Here is a 21473-nt window from a genome sequence, read left to right on the forward strand (position 1 = left end):
AATGTTTGATAACAGTGTTCAACTATGTTTCTGAGAGTGGAGAACTGGACTATTCTCTGCAGTATCTGTGTGTGTTTTAACGGATTGAATTTTGACAGCCATTTGGCTATGTACAACCATCTAATGAATAAGATCTGGTCATGTTAAGAGTTCATTCCATACTTCAGAAGTCGTGACAGATTAAATCAGTACCATGTGAGTTAGTCACTGTGAAAGATCCAAGACATTCAAAACTGAAAGCTAAATTTGGTTGATGGCTGAGGCAGGGATTGGCGGGTTAAGCCAAAAAATGTCAGTGAGGTGATGCAAGCTACTTTGCAAGTCTAGGAGCAAACAAACATTTCAGTAGTTTAAGGAAACCTTCTCTCTGCATTGTTAAGCAGTAGAAAGATTCTGAACTGAAAACAAAAAAAGTTAAAGAATCAATAAACCCCAATAATAAACTTTTATGGTCACCATGAAGTTTGGCTAGAAGGAAGATCTCATTTTATGATCCCCAGGATATGGCACTGATTATTTTTCCTTTATGGAATCATAGCAATTTTGTTTTTTTTTTCCTTCAGTTTTTGTTTTTTTAAGTTAGAAAATTTTAGAATTCCAATAATTTAAATTATCAAGATAATTGAACTGATTTTTAAAAGAAAAACAAAACATCCATTGGTCAGTGTGGACCAAATTTACAAAATAAATGGGAAAATAAGAAATAAAAAGTTTAAAAATGTTGCTTGCTGTCATACACTTGTGTTCTATTACACATCAGCTAGTGCTAGCTGAATTCTAATAACGTACTGTTAACTAAATTAACTATACAAAACTGAGGAATCACATCATCAATGTAAACCTTTGACACAGGATAGATTACCTCAATTTCTGAATTCCTTGAAGAAATAACTATTTTTTAAAAAGTAAAAATGGAGGTAAAAATTAAACCAATAGGACACAAAATACTCCACTGAGTTAAAAAAAATATATTTCCAGAACTAGAACAACTTTAGGAAACACAAGGCAAGAAAATGATGCAAAAAGTACCGTATTACTATTTGTTTAAAAATGCTGTAAGTTAACGACTGGGTAGGCAGTATTTTAAAAATTCACTCAAAACAATTATAAAAATTATATATACTAATTTATAGAGCAAATAGATTGCTCTAACTATTGATAAATATAAAACAGAAGATGTAGCAGTTTTCTGTACTATTGTCTGAAAAATGAAAGTGTTTGCCTAGTCACATTTTAAAAAATAAGTATTTAAACACAATCAAGATTCAAAATGGTTAAACACCAAGCCTGTCTACTAGACAGGCATTGCTATTAACATTGGACATGACAACAAAACAATGTGTGTTTATATATATAAAAATAAATGTGTATATATCTATATATGTTATATATATATATATATATATATGTATACACACACACATATACATACACACAAAATAAACGAGCATTTTAATGGAATAAATTACATACAGTATGTGCTGTTAGGAGGTGTTCATATTTTTAACATTTAGTGCACAGCTAACAAAAGATTTTGCAACCATGGTTGGAGCATTCAGTTTGCTTAACTTTCCCTTCCTTTGTCAGTCAAGTACAGTACCTTTACAGCACCTCCCCCTTGTTCGATCAATATCATCAGTCACTGGGGTGGTTCAGTCTGTTGTATAACATGCATATTAGTGGTACGCTGACTTAAGATTTCTGATCTCTTACAGACAATAGGACAAAGAGCTTGGCATTCACTGTATGACCAATATGACAACTTGAGGTTTAGTGCGTTAATATTGTAAGTGGCTGCGAAAAGGCACACAAACACTTTGTTGCAGAAATTAAGGAACGATAAAATGCTCCTATGGCTATTAGAGGCCTTATTCCTGCTGACAGTGATGAGTCGAAATCTCTTGCTATCTTAAGATATCTACAGTCCCTCTACTCGCATCTTCCGCTATAGATATATAAAATGCATTTTGATACAATCCATTATTAATACAAACATGTTCAGATGAATTAAACATTTTTATAATGTAGGCATCGATCTGTGCATAACTAAAAACACTTGTTTGGTATTAAAAAGGTGCACAACTGTTCCAGTAGCTATTTGTACAGTCTACTTAAGAAAATTACATACCTGCAGCCTAAACTAACTTACAAATATTGTGTAAGAGCTGTACATGCATCTTCTTTGCAACCACGTTTACACTGGCTGAGTTTGCAGATAAATAGTTCTGAGAGGTACAATGCCCTGTGGAATGTCTAGAATTTCTACTGTGAAAAAATAGAACTACACACTCTACGATATGACATACTCCATCATATTGAAATTATATTGACAAGTATTTTACTATTTTCAAGGTATACTGATAGCAATACACAGTAACCTTTCAGCCTCATGATGTGCAATAACCAATTCATATTACGAGCAACATGGAGACATAAGAGGAAGTTTGTGTATAGTATGTGACATGAAAGATCAGTTGAACTTTCCAAACAAAAATGGATTTAAAATATGTGTTGTTAACTATGTCAACTGTTTTTTTTCTTTCAACCTGCATAACTTGAATGGCATTGCTTCATGTATCTTAGCATGGATCCTGAGTTGCAGTGAAAAAGAAACTATAACATTAAAAATTCCTTCATTATTAACATTACTCCTCTGTTCTATTACAGAACAATTATACTGTGATGTTCGGGCAAACTGAAATGCTTGGCCACTGTGCATTTCTGGTTACTTCCAGCACAAAAAAGGCAAAAACCAAACAAGGCAAAGAGTACATTAAAAGGCATCAGAAAAATGATGCAGCTAGAATTTTAGTCACTCTAACATTCTTTTCTGCAGTCATAAAATGAGACAAGGATTCTGTGTGTTACCTGCATTAAAGCAGATACTTTCAGAGAAAAAAAAATCAGGGGCCCTTACAACAAGGCTCTTTACTGCAGTGCTCCATTCTGAATTGCTACAGGCATAATCCGCAATTTTCAAGTCCACCTGATATAGATGCTGGACATCCGATACATGCCTAATATCCACCTTCCTCCTCACTAACGGAAAATGATAAACTTTCAGTTCACTTTGGTAACAGCAGTTGCTAAGCTGTAGTTTTTGCAACATCCTCCAGTACCACATGGAAACTGAGCACTCTTTATTCTGCAAGACAGCATCAACATGAAAACATTTGGACACCACAGGGCACAAAGGGCTTTGTTTCATGGTATACTCTAATCTTTCCATGGGTGAAAGTGCATATAGGAGTGGGATCCTGCTGAGTGCTAGAATCCTCTCACAGTATTAAGGCCTTTTAACAAAGAAGTATATCAGTCTCTGGTGTCAGCAGAGTGAGGCTTTACTATGTTCTTTATTTAGCACTGCATCTTCTCTTCTCAGCATTGTTTCTCCTCCCCTTGTTGCCTCTCCTCCTCTTCATCTGCTTCTTCAATTACCTGGATTTCATCCGAAGTTTGAGGTAAGGATGAGTTATCTGTTTGTTGTATATTTAGCTCTGACTTGCATTGCTGTTCATGCTCCTCCTCTTCAATGACCTTCTTCCACAGGTTATGATTTTCTGTTAGGTGGTGCATAATCTGGCAGAAGATTCTCCGCCTTTCTTTTCTCTTCCTCCTCTGCCCTATGAGTCAAAAGAATTAAATTAAAAATATTTTACATTTTTGCAGTCACTATTAATAACTGACTTTGAGTATATTTTTTGGTATTTTGTAGGTTCATTGCTCTTAATTTAATTGCAACCCAAAGAGGATCCATTCAATTTTATTTGAAACAATTATGAACAGCCTGCTTCAAAAGTTCAGTATAACAAAACAAAAATATGCTTTATAACAGTGGATATGAAACAAACTAGTGTTAATATAATGGAATTTCTGCCAGGTCATTCAATATGAAGCCTTATTTGTCATATAAAGAAATGTAGTATTTACATTTACTATCACTCAGAATTTTATTTTAAGATAAAACATTTACTTGTTGGAAGATCAAGATCCTCGTCATCCATTTCATCTTCAGTTTCTAAATCTTCTGCATCATCATCATCCTCACCACATTCTGGATCAATATCATCGTCATCCACCCACTGACCTGGTAGTAATCCTGCAGCAGCGTAGGAATTACACAGAGGACCTACAATATGTGTAATGAAAGATTCCTGCAGCTTAGCCAACTGAGGTGAAGAACGGTCCATGAAAGGGCTAATGGGTAACCCAAGGCTTGCTTCTTCATCTCCCTGTATAGAATAAAATAATATCAGAAATCCTCTAGTATTAAATAATGAGTCCCTTTACTTCGACAGCATAAATTACTATAAATCTCATGGGAAATCTTTTGTAGAAGATTATTCCTAATCTATTTGCATTGGATGAATTACTATTGTACCACTATGGTGCAAACACATGACAAATGCAGAATATGCAAGACAAATGGTTGATACTGCTATAGTACAATTATACATAATGAAATTTGGTACTCCATTTAGGCTGTTATGTCATTTATAATGAGATTAAGACCTATGCTTCATAACATCCAGCATATATTTTCTTGAAGGTATAACAAAAAGCAACTGAAACCTGTTCATAGAATTCATTGACAATGCCTTCTGTCCATTGCAGATGCAACTCCCTCATCTTTGCAGGGCCATTGATATCAGCCAGTTTTATGCACACCTGGCATACTAATAGACGATCATTTTCATTGGTCCAATCAATTCCTGGATTGTTGACTTCATTTACCTGCTTCAAGACAGCAAAAATGCCAGTATAACTTTACACATTTACAATTTATCACTACACCAAAAGTTAACTTTTACAGAAATCAAACACTAGAAGCCAGGCAGAAAACACTGGTTGTAATATATGTTTTGGATCAAAGCAGTGTTATTTAGATTTTGGTCTTAATGTATTTGTCATCAATTAGAAAAAATTTACCGAACACTTTCCCAATGTTCTAGCAAGTAAACACAACATCTGGTATAGGTGCAGAGCATACAAAGCAGATGGCCCCATGTTCCATGCTGAATTAACTGTATCACAAAAAGTCTTAGCACCATTGAGGAGGGGAAATTAACTAGAGTTTCCACTTATGATTACTATCCAGTTATTCCTGTCCCAATGTGTACATGAATAAAGAACAAGGAAAAGATTCGACTCAGCTGTAATACCCTCTACAAACAGTGTAACAAAATTCATAGTCATTTCTCAAGATAAGAGAGGGCTGCAGACTCAATGAGCTGAAGCAACAATCCTTGCCCCCAAAATTGATGAGGAAGAAAAGGGAGACAAGATTGGCAAAACTGTGAAGAAATAAAAACATCTGTTTTTCTAATGAGGTTCAAAACTCAATATATACATTTGTATTTGCACTGTTGTCAACATATTCCCTTTTGTTCTGATCGGACTTGCCGATATTGAAGAAAATTTGTTTGCAATTACTAAATGTGTCAAATAAAAATGACATGGGCTATTTTGTTTCTTGTAGTGATCACTTATGCCATAACAATGATGTTTGATTAGAAGCAGCTGTTCGACAAACCTTGGAGTTAAACTCAGCAAGGAAGTCAAAATGTTTTTTCAAATCAGTAGCAAGGATTGCTTCAATCACCAAGAAACGAAAACGTTTGAACTCAACGTGATCTAGGTTTGCCAAGAAGTTGAACTCTGAACGGGACATAAACAAGTTCCACGCAGCGGCAGAATGATGATTCTCCAAGACAGATCTGTCATTATAAAGGACAGCCTAGAAAATATTGAAAGAATACGATTTTAAAATTATTGAAAAAAACGTAAACACTCAATTTAACTATTACAACTCTAAACATTTTTTAAATTGAGACTTCAAATATCCTATCGTTGATCAAATATCATGAGAATGTTCTAGTATTACAATGTTGGTATAGCCTAGTAGCTTGAAAATCCATAAAAGCAGCACTTACTTCAAGTTACGAAATCAGTTAATGAACTCGTCAGTCTACGTGTTTAATAAAATGGATGAACAGCATTGAGGTCTTTTTATCACTTCCCACTATTTTTCACTCTCACTTGGCCCATCAGAAATCTGCAATTTCATTTTCTCCTTGATCATTAAATGCTAGTTAGATCTCTTCGCCATTACTGATAGATATTCAATTTAATCTATCTTACACACAATCAGATCTCAAACATAAGTGCTACGGCATTACTGTTACCATGCTAACATTTCAGCCTCAGCTGTTAATTATATCACAACACACATGAATTCTCATAAAATTTAAACTAGTTAACTTGAAGAGCTACATTTTCACAATGGTCAAGAACCCCAAAATAAACATTGAACTTTTGAGTTTTATCCATATTAAGCGCAGATAGTAAATTAGTTATTCAATATTTAAGTTATTCAGCATTATAATGCACAAAAGACTGAAGTGCACCTCTTAACAGTGAATGCCCCCAAGCTTGGATGAGGGAAAAACTTACAATACAATATGTAGCTCCAACTGTTCTAAACCGGCTTTCAATATTGTATTTTTTCAAAGAACAGACCACTTTCAAATATTAGATATATCATAGGAATAAGTAGGAGATACAGTAAACTGAAATGCAGTTTATTTTGTGAGAAGAATCCTGTCAATGTCTACCATATTTTCAGGTAAGCACATGGCTCAATCAATTGCCATGTAGGGTAGGCAGATCCAGCTCAGAATTATAAATGTGATTACGCATAAGAAGTACAAAACCTAAGAAAATGTTAAAAATACCAGGAAATTAAAGGTGCAGAATATATCACCAAGTCACACAAGAATGACTGAGCTGCAAGGCATCAGTCGTGCCACTGCATTAGGAGCACAATTTTTTAAAGTTTGTGTCTGAAATGAACATCGTTCAACATTTGGAAACACTCTCAAAGAACTAAACTCCAGTATTAGAATAGTGAACCAAGATGCCCAAAAAAATAACTTCAGTCAGTAAGTAATCATTAGGTGTAAATATTTTTTCAGGAGAAATTAGTAAATCTGACTAATTAAACTCCCCTCAACACATCTATACAAATTAACCATACTTTGTGGTTCATCTTTACTGTTGCTTTGTGATCAACGGCTATATTCTATGTAGATAATGCAATGAATAAATGACAGTTAAAGAAATTATTCAAAGTATTTGCAATTAGTATTATTAATGTATAATTTCACTCAATTCAGTAGCATAGTAGTAACAATACATTGCAAAGATGTCTTTCTGCAAAGTCAGTTAGCACTGAGGATTTGACTGTGCTAAAGCCACATTACATCAGTACTAAAGTGGAAAAAATAAAGACAGAATTACTATACATTTGTGGTTGGACACAGAAATTAATATTGTTTTGATAAACCTTCAAAGAGAATGTAAAGTAAAATTTGACTGTAACCTTGATGTTGTAATCAGTGCTCCCTAAAGAATTGTTCAGGTTTAAGTGTGGACCTTAAGCTATTTTGTATGACAAATCAAAAGTTTGAGCTTGATTATTACGATTAAATTTCAAATCCGTTTCAAATCTTATTTGATGAATATATTATTTTACCTTATACTATTTACAACAAATGCTGTATTTATATTTTATTCTCAAAGGACTACATATTAATGATCTTGTTGGATTATTTGGAGCTCTTTCCACTGCTTTGCTAAAATTCATTGTTGGACTAACCTTTTAAGTACGGAAAGGATTCATCAGTTTTTACAAAAGAAACCTTATCTTTCATATGTCAGTTAAAAACTGATGTTTGCAAAAAAAAAAACACGCTATGAGGTAACATACCAAACAAAAACATCCCGGCCTGGATCTTGCAGTCAGCAGCAAAGTGACAGTGTTCACTGCTGACCTTGAAGAAAGCTGCCCCACAAAGATCTAGCAATCTCTGTGGCATGAAATTCACCGGCCCCGACCTTAATTTGATTCTGGTGCCAACTGTAGAGGATTTTCTGCGACCAGCAACAATGATGTCATCAAGCAGCCAATCACAATAAAAAGCAGAAATTGATGTCAGCTCAAGTGATTTCTCAAGATCTTCACTTCAATAGCACATTCTGTGGAGCAGCAGGGCATCACTTACAGCAACTTCTGGATTTCTGCGTTTAACAACACTTGGATGCTAGAAGTTGCTGTCAGTCTCAGCTAAATTATGGCGAATGGCGACAGTTGTGCCATTACAACCGCAAAATTCGTGCCCATATCTTGATTCAGTATACTCTTAAAATAAGTCAGTACTTGTCATTTTGGTGAAGTGTTACCACAGTACTCAAAACATTAGTCACAAATCCCATGTATATAATTACAAATAGAGCAATAAAGTAACTTAGTTCTTTGGCCCAGTTCTTTAGCACTTCATCTGAAATGTCAAAGACTGTATTTTTATCTTTGGCTGACTAGATTTAATCAAATGAGTTTAAAAGATAGAACAAAAAAGGAAACATTTTACTTTATATTTGTAAGCTACATAATGGTCAAAAATATATAAAATGCACGCTAAATGTATGCTTCATAGAATCTTATCTGCTGACTGCATCGAATTTAAAGTTACTGAAATTTGGGTGCAATAAAACTGTTTAATAAAAACTGTAATTTCAAAATAATGTCATCTGACTTCACTCTGTGTATAGACAGAAGAGCTATATGTTACAATGGAAAATTAAGGACAGAAAGAGGCCACTCAGTCTATCGTGCCTGTGCTGGCTCTTTTGAAGAGCTGTCATGCTCAGACCCACATCGTAATTAATTGTCAGTAACCCTGCAAGTTCCTCATCCTGAAGTAACTGTTCAACTCCCTTTTAAAATTATTTATAGAATCAGCTTCCACCACCTTTTCAGGTAGAGTGTTCCAGATTCTGACAACTGAGTGAAAACAATTCTCCATGATTTTGAATCTATCTTTCATAGTTATAGGTTGCTTTTGTCAACTAAAATTATTTTTCAGTAAAGTATGCCACACTGATAAAAGTGGATTACATTGGATGTGCTGGAATGAATGGTTACTGAAGCTGAAATGAATTAGGTACTCTCAATCTGTTGATAAAAATATCAATGCAGAGAAATCAAGAAATTGACGGAAGGGTAAGGGAGAAATGGGGCAAGAAAATAACTGGGGAAAAAACTTCTACTCTCCCTGCTACAATTGTCTGGAGCCTTGTACTCAGCAGGGCAGGACTCAAACTTATTGCAAGGGAACAATATTATCACTTACCTTCTCTGACTACTGATTTAAAATGTCTTTGGCCAGAATTTTACATTCGTCAGTCGGGCGGGCCTGACCGACTCGGCGGCAGGCAGATGGCCGATTGTCACTGGTGAAACGGGCCGCGCCGCCATTTTCTGCGGGCAGGCCAATTAAGGCCCGCACCGCGGCTTTGCGACTCCTGTGGAGAACGGGAAAATAGTTGCAGGGGCAGGCGACCTCAGACTGCTGGTTCCAATGGGGAGCCGGCAGCCTGTTTAAAGGGTGGCCAGGCAGCCTGCTTGAAGCAGTGCACCATGGCCACCCAGAGATCAAGAAATGTTGCATGGAGGGCAGACGAGGTGGTGGAGGAGGAGGGGGGCATGCTGCAGGAGAGGCCAGTGGGGGGCCACTGTGCCCCCAGATTTTCAGATGCATGCCTTGCTGTCCTCCTGCAAAAGGTGGGAAATCGCTGTCAGATTCTGTATCCTGAGGATGGGAGGAGGAGGGGCCCCCCATGTCACCAGCCAGGCGTGGGAGGAGGTGGATGAGGTTGTAAGTGCCCATGATGACGTCCGGCGCACAGTGCAGAAAACGCTTCAACGATTTGCTACGCTCTGGACGGGTGAGTACCATGTTTGTCTTGGCCATTTGACCCAGAAGGCAGCCTTAGCCTTTGACCACCACCCCCCATGTATGGCTGCCGTTACTGCATAGGGCATCTGCCGCATGCTGGGTGGGCAAATGGGTACTGACAATGCTTACATTAGCCTTAGTGGTTGAGGAGAAGAAGGGCTTTCCCCGCAGCATATGTTGGTTTCTGTGGCATTTGAGTAGTTTGGGGGAAAGCTGCAGGGGAGGCCAGTAGACACATACTGAGAACTCCAACACATGTCATATTGATGGTAATGAGATGGTCCAAGGGGTGCCTCAAGATCTTTTGGGCAAGTCCCATCTGCTGGCATCGGCACCGCACCTATTTGATCCTCCTTGCCATGGGCGCTAGGACCTGTGTGCTATTCAAAGCGATGGACGCCGAATGTGTCCAAGGGGACCATTGGGGGAGGGGGTTGGGACCAGCCATACTATCTTCTGGGGACTCATCACGAGTAGTGTGGACAGGAGCCGCTGGAGGCCTCGGATGGGCCACTGTGGTTGGGGTGCGGCGTGCGCGTGCAGACTACATGAGCAACCTGCCCCAATAAATCCTCTTCTCTGTTTTGCAGGCAAAAAGTAACCACAATGCCCAGGAGCACCTGAGGACTAGAGGTGGGCGCGCCCTCTTCCAGCGCCTCACCCCATTCGAGGAGCAAGCCATGGAAATGGGCAGGAGGCAGGAGGCCAGGGCGGCGAGGCTGGGGTCCAGCAGGCAGGTATTTGAGGTCCACAGTCCCATCCACTCTGTCTGCCCACCATCCAAACCACTGATGGTTCCTGCAATCGTTAATACTGCAACAATGCTCGTTCACAGACTGAGACATTCTGACGTTTGGGTCATACAGGAGGGACCCTTGGCCCCTTGAGGAATAGCATCTCCACCACCTTCCACAAGTCACCTTACTCCATTTGTGACCACTATCACCATGGTCTAACATGCTATTGGATCGCTGCTGCACAGCCAAAGACTTATTCCATTCTAGGGGGCTTGGGACCTCCTGCACCCATTCAGCCAGTGCGGCCCAAATTACTTTGTCCAAAAGGTCCTCAGCACCTCAGCTGTGAACCTCATGGGCAATTTAGATGAATGCCACCACATTACTCATTCCTGCGCCAAGGGGAAATGTTGCCTTCTGGCCACATTGTCTATGCCCCTCCTTACAGAATGGAGGGCAATAATGTGACCTCTCAATCTCCCGTGTTCGGCGGAAATTGTCACAACTGTTTGAGATGTTTCCTCAGCCCCACAACTATCCAGACAACAATGCATCCACATCAGGTACTCCTGCACTCTCCTCACTCCTATGGTTCATAACAAGCCATGTGGCATTCATGAGGCCATCTGACCAGCCTGTCTGCATGTGCGTTTAATGTTTGGGGCCCGTCTTGACTCATTTCCACCTCCCAATGTTCTTCTCCTTAGGGTCTTTAAGGGTGAGCGACTTATGAGGCGGGGGGTGGGGGGGGGGAAACGGGATGAAAAGTTGAAGTGAATGAACGGAACTGATGCACCGTCCTTGTTGTTAGTTTTAGCATCACCACCAGAGTGACCACACGTCTGCACCGCAGCCCCCCGATCACAGCTGAGGGGCAACATGTGCAACTTGAGGCACATCATTTCAGCCAGCCAGGTACCAGCGCAGACACACACACCTCGGTGGGGACTTTACCGTCGGCTAGTGTCCCGGGTCACAGTGGAGAGGGCACATCACGATCGCTGGAGGAGAGGGCACATCACGATCGCTGGAGGAGATGGTAGGGACAGAGAGTGCTGATGGCTCCAGCAGTTGGAGGGCAACAGGGGACGAGGCACATGCTGAGTCCAGCACTGATGACACGCCTCTGGAGTTGTCCCCATTGCAGCTGCTGCAGGACAGGCAGCAGGAAGTGTGTTTGCATCTGGCAGGGTTGCATGAGGGACTGGTTCAGTTGCTCTCTGCGACGGAGGAGTCTAGGCAGAGTGCACATGAAGATTCCACCCTCAGGGCAGAGCTTCAGGCTTCCTTCAATGAGAGATCGGGGACTCTCATTGAGACGGGTTCTAACCAAATGGATCAAAATATGATTGGGATACGCTCTGACCTGCAAGCCCTCACAGCGGTACTGGCCACAGGTGGTCTTTCCCATTGTGGAGATATTGCGTGGACACCAAGCTCGGTGCCCATGCATCTGCGGTGAGCAGGGAGGTCGAAATGGACCTCACGTCGGAGCAGCAGCCTGTCGTCACTGCAAGCTTCTCTCATGGTGCTCCCATTCAGGGCAGCAGCTCCTCCACCCCTCTGCCAGTCAACATTTCTTACGTTGAGGCTACAACTGGGGTGGTGCCAGTTCAGGAACTGGCCACTCCCTCCCAGGCGGAGTCATCACAGGCTCCACGGGCCAGAGGATGCCCGCCAAGGTCATCTTGGCCAATAGGATAGCAGAGTCAGCAGGCTGTCTCACAAGCCACTCAAGAGCGATGGGGTGGCACGCAGACGTAGCACACGGAAACTTAAGCATAAGGCACCTTAGGCACTCCCCGTGTACGTCACCGGTGATTTTGTGTTGGCCTTGGAATAGGGACCCATTTTTCTGTCATTGTGAAATGTTCATGTGTGTTTTAATTTTGGACACAATAAAGTCCACCTTTGTTACCATGGCTGAGGGTCTTTTCATTGTGGCGCTTTTTTCTTTTTCACATAATTATCATGAGTGCTTGAGTGGACATTGATGTTTTTGTACTAAGGCCTTATTTGCAGCTGATAAGGAGGAAGATGTAGCACCTGAGTGCCACGTGTGGAAGTCCCAGGCAATGCTGTTCCTGCTGATCCATGTGTGTGGAGCTAGCTGAAGGTTCTTTGGATTAAATTGTCCCAGGTGTACCTGCCTCCTTGGTGTAAGCGCGGGTCTTCGTTGTGCCCCTCATCATCGCCCTGTGCTTCCTCATCCTCTGAGGCACTGCTGGGTTCATCATGTGCAGCCTCATCCAGGGCATCAAGGTCTTCATTGCCAATTCCATCCCCCCTTTCCAGCGCAAGATTGTGCAGGGGGCAGCAGACTACCACGATCAGAGAGACGCGATCTGGGGGGTACTGGAGTGCGGCCCCTGAGCGGTCACGGCAACGGAAGTGCATCGTGAGAAGACCGATGGCTCTCTCCAACACAGCCGTTGTGGTGCCCTGGCTCCTATTGTACCGCTGCTCAGCTTCTGTTCTTGTACAGCGTAGTGGTGTCATGAGCCACCTTCGCAGGGGATAGCCCTTGTCACCCAGCAGCCAACCATCCAGCCAAGCCGGAGCACTGAAGAGCCCCAGCACCTGGCAGTGTCTGAGGATGTAGGCGTCATGGGACCTGCCTGGGGACCTTGCACAGACTTGTAGAATCTGCATCCTGTGGTCACACACTATCTGCATGCTCATGGAGTGGAAGCCCTTCCTGTTGACAAAGGCACTGGAATCACCTGCTGGCGCCTTGATAGCCACATGTGTGCAGTCTATTGCACCCTGGACATGGGGGAAGATAGCAATGGCTGCGAAGCTTCTGGCTTGCCATGCCTGACTTGCCTGGTCGCAGCGGAAGTGGATGAAGGTCGATACCCGTCTGAACAGAGTGTCTGTAACCTACTTGACACAAGAGTGGACAGCTGATTGGGAGACACCACAAAGATCACCCACTGAGCCCTGGAAGGAGCCAGAGGCATAGAAGTGGAGGGCAACTGTGAGCTTTAGAACATCTGGAATGGGATGTCCTCCCACACAGTTAGGAGAGATCTCAGGGCCAATCATCTGACAGATATAATTGACTGTCTCCCTTGAGAGTTGGAGCCTCCTTCGGCACTGCACCTCAGTCATATTGAGGTAGCTGCTTCGCCGCCTGTATACCCTGGCAGCAGGATAGTGGCGTCGTCTGCGGCCCCTTGCACCTTGGACAACCTTTTGGCCCTGCGCCCCTTGAGCCTGCACCTGGACACCCAAAGGAATCTCCCCTGGAGGCTGATTGTTCAGTCCTGGCCTCCTCCTTATTCTATCCCTCCCTTCCTCCTCAAAGCTGCCTCCACTGGAGAGGTCAGAACCTATAGCCCCAGGCTAAATGGAGGCCTCCGGAAAGCTGCAAGGCCGAAAAAGAATGCTGTCTGCAGACTGGTTTCAAATTACACAAAAACCTCTTGGACATCGATGAGAACTACTAACAATCACACAAGTATGTTTTAAACACTTTTATCAATTATAACTTCATGTAAAACATGAACAATCCCTCTGAGTCCACATATCCTGACATTGCAAAAGTTTTCTTAAATAATCTCCTACCCGCCTGCCCGTTGGGCCCGTGCGCTGACCCGAAGTTCGCACGGACCCCTCAAAATCGTACACAATTGGCAAGTTAAGGGCCTTAATGAGCCCTTCAATTAATGGCAGGCGAACTGAGCGCGCCCGCTCACCAAAATATCGCGTTGCCACCCGCACGTCAGCCGGAAAATTCTGCCCTTATTCTCCCAAGTGGTAAGCTGGAGTTGGTGATTTAATTGCCCACCAGGAAAAGGCTTGAGCAAAGACTAGCACTAAAATCATGTACCAACTTCACAAGAGTTAAGCCTTCTTAGGAATACATTACTGCAATGATTTAATCAAGTAATTCATATTATATCCATGCTTAATTAAACCCACTTACTTGAGGTGCATTTGTTGCTACTAAGAATGCATTTGTACGCCCAGGATGATCATAATCATGCATGGCAGCTGCAACATAAAGTGCCATTAACTCCAGAGCTGGGATGTTTGATGCGAGGCAGCTATAGCTATCATCCGAAATGGCACAACTTCGGGAAAACATATACGCAACCCGGCCTGGTGATATTCCACTGTCAGAATCTAAGAAATAGTGAATGTTTAAAGGTCTATTGTAATGAAGTCACATTAGTTTTTCAGCTTAGGCAGCAATAAGCTTCCTGGAAAAGATCATAGCATTTTCTATAGTCACTATAATGATTGAAACCCAGTGCACTTTGTAAAACATGACATATATTCTGATTATCCCAATATCAAATTGGTTGACGACAAAATAAAACAATCATAATGGAAGAAAAAAGTGAAAATGATGCATTGCTGAATGGAGTCCCAGGTCTTGCTTGCTCTTAAATCTTTTGGCAAGTATTTAGCTTTCTCCAAGTCTCAGAACATGGTTATTTTGATTATGTAATTTTCATTTGTGGATGACAATTATATTTTTTGACTTTTAAAAACCTCAAAACAATATTCAAAAGAAAGCAACACAGCACACAGTACAATGCAAAAAGCACCTCCTGCTAACTATTAATACATTTTGCCCCTAAAAAGGACAGTCTCAAACTATCATCCATACTCTATGAACTATCTCAGGACACTATCTTACTACCTTCCTTTAAATCTTTTCTACAAACAAACCGCTTTTTAAATAGTATTTTTGATTATGCAAAATATCAAACTGACATGCTAATACAGTCAGAGCTCCCACAATTAAGGAAATGGATTGCGATGAAAATATATTTGCAGTCATGTATTTTTAAATGCTCTGCAAGTAAACTTAAAATTTAAATTTAGAAGCACCATGATGAAAAGCGATCTTGGTATCACCTTCACAGTGTGAACTTTAACTCAGTTCTTCCAAGCTGATAAAGCACTCCAGCCAAAAGATTATTTTGCTGGTTTTTCATCAAACAGTGACTTAAGGCACAAAGAGGTCATGTTAAAAACGTTGACATCAAATTCCTTTTTGATTTTCCCCTCAAAAAAATGAAGAACTTTGATGCTTGGAATTCAGAAGGCTAATGCTGCTATGTCATAACTTGTTACCATATTCATGTCATCCATATTCAAGTCATCCAATGAAGTAAAGTTGCTTAATTATGTAATATGCTAGTAAGAATAACAAAGTTTAAGTGAGCTGAAGAACTAGGCAGCATAGCAAACACTTTGGTACATAACATCCTGCTTCTGAAATGAGCTAAATGATTGATTTGTAGCTCAAAAGATATTTTAAACCTAAAGCGTTGCATTTTAAGTCGGCTACAAAAATGATCTTTTTTTAATATTTAGGAAGGTTTTTGTGAACCTTCCCACTGTCCTAACTGCAAGTTTAACAGCAACACGTTTTAAAGCCATCAGATGCAATTTTCTTCAGTGTCAACCAAGCATTTTCTTACAATGCTCCTCCATGGGGATGGTACACAGCTATGAACTATCACAAGTAGATACAATAGGATAAAACAATGAAAGAGGTGTGTCAGTGCACAGGTGTGACAATACACATCTTAAACTGTTCTCAATTAAGTTACGTACCTGTGGATTTCTTATTTCATACAATTGACATAGAAGCACCTTTTCATGAAGGGAATTAAAAAATATGCAAATTAAATATGTATAGTACTATACCAAATACACAGAAGCTCTCCAGGATTCAGGAATAAAGAATTAGTTCTGAGTTAATCATTAAAAACGTCCAATCATGCCAAAAAAGAATATATTCACCAGTCTCCAAATGACATTTTGGTGTTATCTTAGTTTAAAAATGATAGCAATTCTGCTAAAACAGTGCAAAGCATATACCTGTGTCACTTCCCATTAAATGATCACTGTTAATTTGCTGGAATCCTGGGATAGGCCGAGTTGTTAAGTACCAAACAGCATGAAGCACATCAGTGGCATGGACACGGTTGTGGTCTATTCAAAATAGTGGAACATGACAAGACAATAGGTAAAGTAAAAACCATTTTAATGATTTTTCTTTCTCTTAAAAAAGCATCAGCTCCTATAAAATGGTTGGGAAAATTTCTCCCTTTGTTGATAAGCTCAAAAAATCACCAGTTATTTCACATCACGAGATATTTTTTTCAGTAGATACTCTTTTACCCTGCTGTAACCCTCTCTCTACCCCTCAGCCCCTGTCCTGCCCAGCATGGTACTAACGCTTTTTGCTTTTTATTTAAACACCTCCTACACAAACCCCACCCCCCACCCACCCTTCTTATTAGTCTGCCTAGGTGCTTTTCTTTGTTGCGCAATAACTTATGCCGATATATGGTTCCCAAGTGGAAGTATGGTGAATCCTGTGACAAAAATAAAAATAGCTGGAAAAACTCAGCAGGTCTAACAGCATCTGCGGAGAGGAATACAATTAACATTTCGAGTCCGTATGACTCTTCATCAGAACTAGATGCCAAGATGGTAAATCCTGTATTAGTTTGTCCAAATGCTCAGTCCTCTTGGAGAAACTATGTGAGAATATCATAACATCTAACCATTACTGGCAGGTTGGATCTCTGACCTGAAAGTGATATTGCCCACCTTATTCCCCACACCCCCCGCCACTGCCACCCCACACACAGGTCAGAGTTCCATGTCTCAAAAATGTATTCCAGATAAATTAACAGCGTCAATTATCTGTAATAATACTCATTTTTTGTCTGTCCGGACTGTTTTGATTGGTGAGTTTAAGGGGCACATCTCTTGTTGGGTTTATTTGGTCAGCCATGCCTCCAGTCATGGAGACACCAAGTGAGTGGAGGGATAAGGGAATTGGTAAAGCCTGGTAAAAATGAAGATTCAATAGATTTGAATGAGAAAAGTTTTTGAAAAACTGCCAAGTGAATTAAAATAATAATAAGCATTGATTTTATAGACAAAGATGATGTTAATAACAGACCATACCCTCCAGAGTTTCTATACAATCTCACCCCAATGAGCATGCCACCATATAAACTAAAGTTCAAGGTAAAAACGGTTATAATGGTGTTATGAAATTTGAATCCTAAGCAAGCTGTTTTCTTTGATGATAGGTGCTGAAACTAAAACAGATAGAAAGAATGTGTACATTCCTTGAATAGTATTGAGCCCTTCAGATGTAAATTTGACTTTTCAACTCAGGAAAAAGCAGTTCCAAATTAGACTTTCATATTCTATGTCTATAAAGGAGCCACACTCTTGACAAAATTTGTATTTTTATAACTTGATCGGTTTTAACAATTGGAGAGCTTTACGTAGCATTTTCCAGAACGAGCAGTTTTGATTCTGTTGAAATTTTTGGTGAAAGATAAGGTAATTTGATAATTAGCCATAGTTCAGAAAGAACCATTGGCATCTCTCTCCATTAGTGAAAGACGATTGGCAATATATAGTTCAAGAGGAATCCCTCCATAAGCATGGAGAAAGGTGAGGAAGCAGGCCTCCAAGAGCTGGTACGGCTGCTACAGGGATTAAACATGTTGGCATCATACTCTAGCCATCTGAGAAAACCAATCCCCTAATGTTTTTGAAGAAAGAGTAACTAGGAACCCAGTATTTAAATAAACACTGCTGCAATAAAGATTTTTTTCATTCATTCATGGGATGTGAGCTAGGCCAGCATTTATTGTCCATCCCTAATTGCCTTTGAGGTAGTGATGGTGAGCTGTCTTCTTGAACCGCTGCAGTTCCTGTGAGATAGGTACACCTACAGTACTGTTCAGGAGGGAATTCCATGATTTTGACCCAGCAACAGTGAAGGGACGGCAATATATTTCCAAGTCAGGATGGTGAGTGGCTTGGAGGGGAACTTCCAAGTGGTACTGTTCCCATGCACCTGCTGCCCTTGTCCTTCTAGATGGTAGTTGTTGTGCATTTAAAAGGTGCTGTATAACAAGCCTTGGTGAATTCCTGCAGTGCATCTTCTAGATGGTACACAGCTGCCACTGTGTGTCGGTGGTGGAGGGAGTGAATGTTTGTAGCTGGCATGCCAATCAAGCTGGCTGCTTTGTCCTAGAGTAGACTAGCGGTAACACTCAAGCTTCTTGAGTGTTGCTGGAGCGGCATTCATCCAGGCAAGCGGGAGAGTATTCCACCACACCCCTGACTTGTACCTTGCAGATGGTGGACAAGCTTTGGGGAGTCAGGAGGTGAGTTACCCGCCACAGAATTCCTAGCCTCTGACCTGCTCTTGTAGCCACAGTATTTATATAGCTAGCCTGGTTCAGTTTCTGGTCAACGGTAACCCCCAGGATGTTGATAGTGAGGGATTCAGCGATGGTCAAGAGGCAAAGGTTAGATTCTCTCATCTTGGGCACTACTCTGAGGAACCGCTGCGGTGATGTCCTAGAGCTGAGCTGATTGACCTGCAACAACCACAGCCATCTTCCTTTGAGCTAGGTAAGACCCCAACCAGCAGAGTTTTCCCCCACCGCCCCACTGATTCCCACTGACACCAGTTTAGCTAGGGCTCCTTGATACCACACTCGGTCAAGTCCTGCCTTGATGTCAACAGCAGTCATTTTCGCCTCACCTTGGGAGTTCAGCTCTTTTGTCCATGTTTGAACCAAGGCTGTAACAAGGTCAGGAGCCGAGTGATCCTGGCGGAGCCCAAACCGAGCGTCAGTGAGCAGGTTATTGCTAAGCAAATGCCACTTGATAGCACTGTTCATGACCCCTTCCATCACTTTACTGATGTTCGAGAGTAGACTAGCGGTAATTGCTCCAACAACTCATCAACACCAACACCCATCTAGGACCCTCCAACCCGGCCTGTCCCTCCGTCCCCACCCCATCTTCCAATCCCAGGCCCAGCCGTGTATTCACTATACCCTCTGACCTTCCCCTCTCCGATGCTGAACGTTCAGTGCTCAGCAAAGGACTTAGTTTCATACCCTTACGCCCTCACCTCAATGAATTTCGGGCTCGGCATGATGCTGAACTCTTCTTCCGCCGTCTTCATCTCCGGGCTCACTTCTTTGGGCAGGAGTCCTCTCCCCGTTCAACGGATCCTTTCACCCACCTCCAATATTCTCCCTCCACCTGGATTCTTACCTTCTCTCGATCTTTTCATTGAGAACTGTCGGCGCGACATTAGTCGTCTCAATTTCTCTGCTCCCCTCGCCCATTCTAATCAGTCTCTCTCTGAACTTACTGCACTCCATTCTCTCAGGTCCAACCCTGACATTGTCATCAAACCCGCTGACAAGGGTGGTGCTGTTGTTGTCTGGCGCACTGACCTCTACCTCGCGGAGGCTGAGCGTCAACTCGCAGACACTTCCTCCTACCTCTCCCTGGACCATGACCCCACCACTGAACATCAAGCCATTGTTTCAAGGACTGTCACTGACCTCATCTCCTCTGAGGTTCCTCCCACAGCTTCCAACCTGATAGTCGCCCAACCTCAGACGGCCCGCTTCTACCTCCTACCCAAAATCCACAAACAGAACTGCCCCGGTAGACCGATCGTCTCAGCCTGTTCCTGCCCCACAGAACTCATTTCTCGTTATCTTGACTCCCTTCTCTCTCCCCTTGTCCAGTCCCTTCCCACCTACATCTGTGATTCCTCTGACACCTTACGTCACATCAACAATTTCCAGTTCCCTGGCCCCAACCGCTTCCTCTTCACCATGGACGTCCAATCCCTCTACACCTCCATCCCCCAACAGGATGGTCTGAGGGCCCTTAGCTTCTTCCTCGAACAGAGGCCCGAAACAATCCCCATCCACCACTACTCTCCTCCGTCTGGCTGAACTTGTTCTCACACTGAACAATTTCTCCTTCAACTTCTCTCACTTCCTCCAAATAAAAGGTGTGGCTATGGGTACGCAAATGGGCCCCAGCTATGCCTGTCTCTTTATTGGGTATGAGGAACATTCCTTGTTCCAGTCCTACTCCGGCCCCCTTCCACAACTCTTTCTCCGGTACATCGATGATTACTTCAGTGCTGCTTCATGCTCTCGTCGGGACTTGGAAAAGTTTATTAATTTTGCTTAAATCTCCACCCCTCCATCATTTTCACGTGGTCCATCTCTGACACTTCCCTTCCCTTCCTTGACCTCTTTGTCTCAATCTCTGGTGATAGACTGTCCACCAATATCCATTACAAACCTACCGACTCCCACAGCTACCTCGACTACAGCTCCTCACACCCCGCTTCCTATAAGGACTCCATCCCATTCTCTCAGTTCCTTCACCTCCGTCGCATCTGCTCCGATGATGCTACCTTCAAAAACAGTTCCTCTGACATGTCCTCCTTCTTCCTTAACCGAGGTTTTCCACCCACAGTCGTTGACAGGGCCCTCAACCATGTCCGGCCCATCTCCCGCGCATCTGCCCTCACGCCTTCTTCTCCCTCCCAGAAACATGACAGCATCCCCCTTTTCCTCACTTATCACCCCACCAGCCTCCGCATTCAAAGGATCATCCTCCGCCATTTCCGCCAACTCCAGCATGATGCCACCACCAAACACATCTTCCCTTCACCCCCCTTATCGGCATTCCATAGGGATCACTCCCTCCAGGACACCCTGGTCCACTCCTCCATCACCCCCTACTCCTCAACCCCCTCCTATGGCACCACCCCATGCCCACGCAAAAGATGTAACACCTGCCCCTTCACTTCCTCTCTCCTCACCGTCCAAGGGCACAAACACTCCTTTCAAGTGAAGCAGCATTTCACTTGCATTTCCCCCAACTTAGTCTACTGCATTCGTTGCTCCCAATGTGGTCTCCTCTACATTGGAGAGACCAAACGTAAACTGGGCGACCGCTTTGCAGAACACCTGCGGTCTGTCCGCAAGAATGACCCAAACCTCCCTGTCGCTTGCCGTTTTAACACTCCACCCTGCTCTCTTGCCCACATGTCTGTCCTTGGCTTGCTGCATTGTTCCAGTGAAGCCCAATGCAAACTGGAGGAACA

At 42.2% G+C, this 21473-nt stretch overlaps 1 protein-coding gene across 9 annotated transcripts in view; it reads right to left on the reverse strand.

Moving 5' to 3' along the window:
• Positions 1-953: 953 nt before the first annotated feature.
• Positions 954-21473, reverse strand: part of pde3b (phosphodiesterase 3B) — a 265470-nt gene continuing 244950 nt past the window's right edge. For 7 of the 9 annotated variants that reach the window (XM_041196605.1, XM_041196606.1, XM_041196604.1 and 4 more), the window contains 6 exons: positions 16379-16492; positions 14466-14665; positions 5534-5737; positions 4573-4737; positions 3974-4232; positions 954-3623 (listed from right to left, as the gene is read on the reverse strand). In XM_041196605.1, coding sequence (XP_041052539.1) covers positions 3379-3623; positions 3974-4232; positions 4573-4737; positions 5534-5737; positions 14466-14665; positions 16379-16492 — 1187 coding nt within the window. In that variant the 3' untranslated portion in view covers positions 954-3378. The remainder of the gene's footprint in view (positions 3624-3973; positions 4233-4572; positions 4738-5533; positions 5738-14465; positions 14666-16378; positions 16493-21473) is intronic. The other 2 variants (XM_041196607.1, XM_041196599.1) reach the window with 1 other exon arrangement.

Source organism: Carcharodon carcharias, chromosome 10 (assembly GCF_017639515.1).
Source record: "Carcharodon carcharias isolate sCarCar2 chromosome 10, sCarCar2.pri, whole genome shotgun sequence".
Classification (NCBI taxonomy): Eukaryota; Metazoa; Chordata; class Chondrichthyes; order Lamniformes; family Lamnidae; genus Carcharodon; species Carcharodon carcharias.